General features: G+C 29.8%; 1 protein-coding gene across 1 annotated transcript in view; it reads right to left on the bottom strand.

The window, feature by feature from the left end:
• Positions 1 to 260, bottom strand: part of LOC107024925 (serine-aspartate repeat-containing protein I-like) — a 5,373-nt gene extending 5,113 nt beyond the window's left edge. Inside the window, exon 1 of the mRNA XM_015225843.1 lies at positions 158 to 260. Within this exon, the coding sequence (XP_015081329.1) occupies positions 158 to 260 (103 nt within the window). The remainder of the gene's footprint in view (positions 1 to 157) is intronic.
• Positions 261 to 880: the final 620 nt, after the last annotated feature.

An 880-nucleotide genomic window follows, 5' to 3' on the forward strand; every position in this document is an offset into this window, starting at 1 on the left:
TTCATCATCATCATCACCATCATCGTCACCATCATCACCATCATTATCATCGTCATTGTCATCGTCATTGTCATATTCATAGTCATCGTCATCGTTGTTATCGTCGTGGTCATGTTATCGTTGTCATCATCATCATCATCACCATCAGCATGATCACCATCACCATCACCATCACCATCGCCATCACCATTATCGTCCTTGTCATCGTCGTCATCATCATCACCATCACCATCAGCACTCAGCATCATCACAATCACCATCACATCAGCATCATCACCATCACCATCACCATCATCATCACCATCACCATCACCATCAGCATCAACATCAGCATCATCACCATCATCATCATCACCACCATTACCATCATCACAATCATCATCATCATCAGCATCATCATCATCTAAAATAATTTCTCTCTATAAAATAATTTGAATATATTTTAAGTATATTAATATTTGTTTTTCATAATTTTACTCTTACAAATACTTTTTAAGAAATGACTAAATAAACACATTCTATTTATCGAAAACACTTTTTAAATAATTAGCCAAACACAAATTGATATTTTTTAAAAATATTTTTCTAAAAATATAAGTTAAATGCATATAAAGCACAAATGCACATTTATTATTGCATAACTATAAGAATAACTTTTTATTATATATGTACATATAAATGAGAATTATTTCTTCATTCTTTTCAAACAATTCATTTATTAACTAAAAATTTTAAAAATACTAAAAGGTGGTTTATTTATTTATTTAGTGATTTTTTTGGGATGCTATTTAGTGATTCTAATATGATAGATCATATGATATATTTTTAGGAATTGCTATGAGAAATGTATCATACCTAATATTATAGCTTTCAACATGAC

This window comes from Solanum pennellii, chromosome 7 (assembly GCF_001406875.1).
Source record: "Solanum pennellii chromosome 7, SPENNV200".
NCBI classification, from domain to species: Eukaryota; Viridiplantae; Streptophyta; class Magnoliopsida; order Solanales; family Solanaceae; genus Solanum; species Solanum pennellii.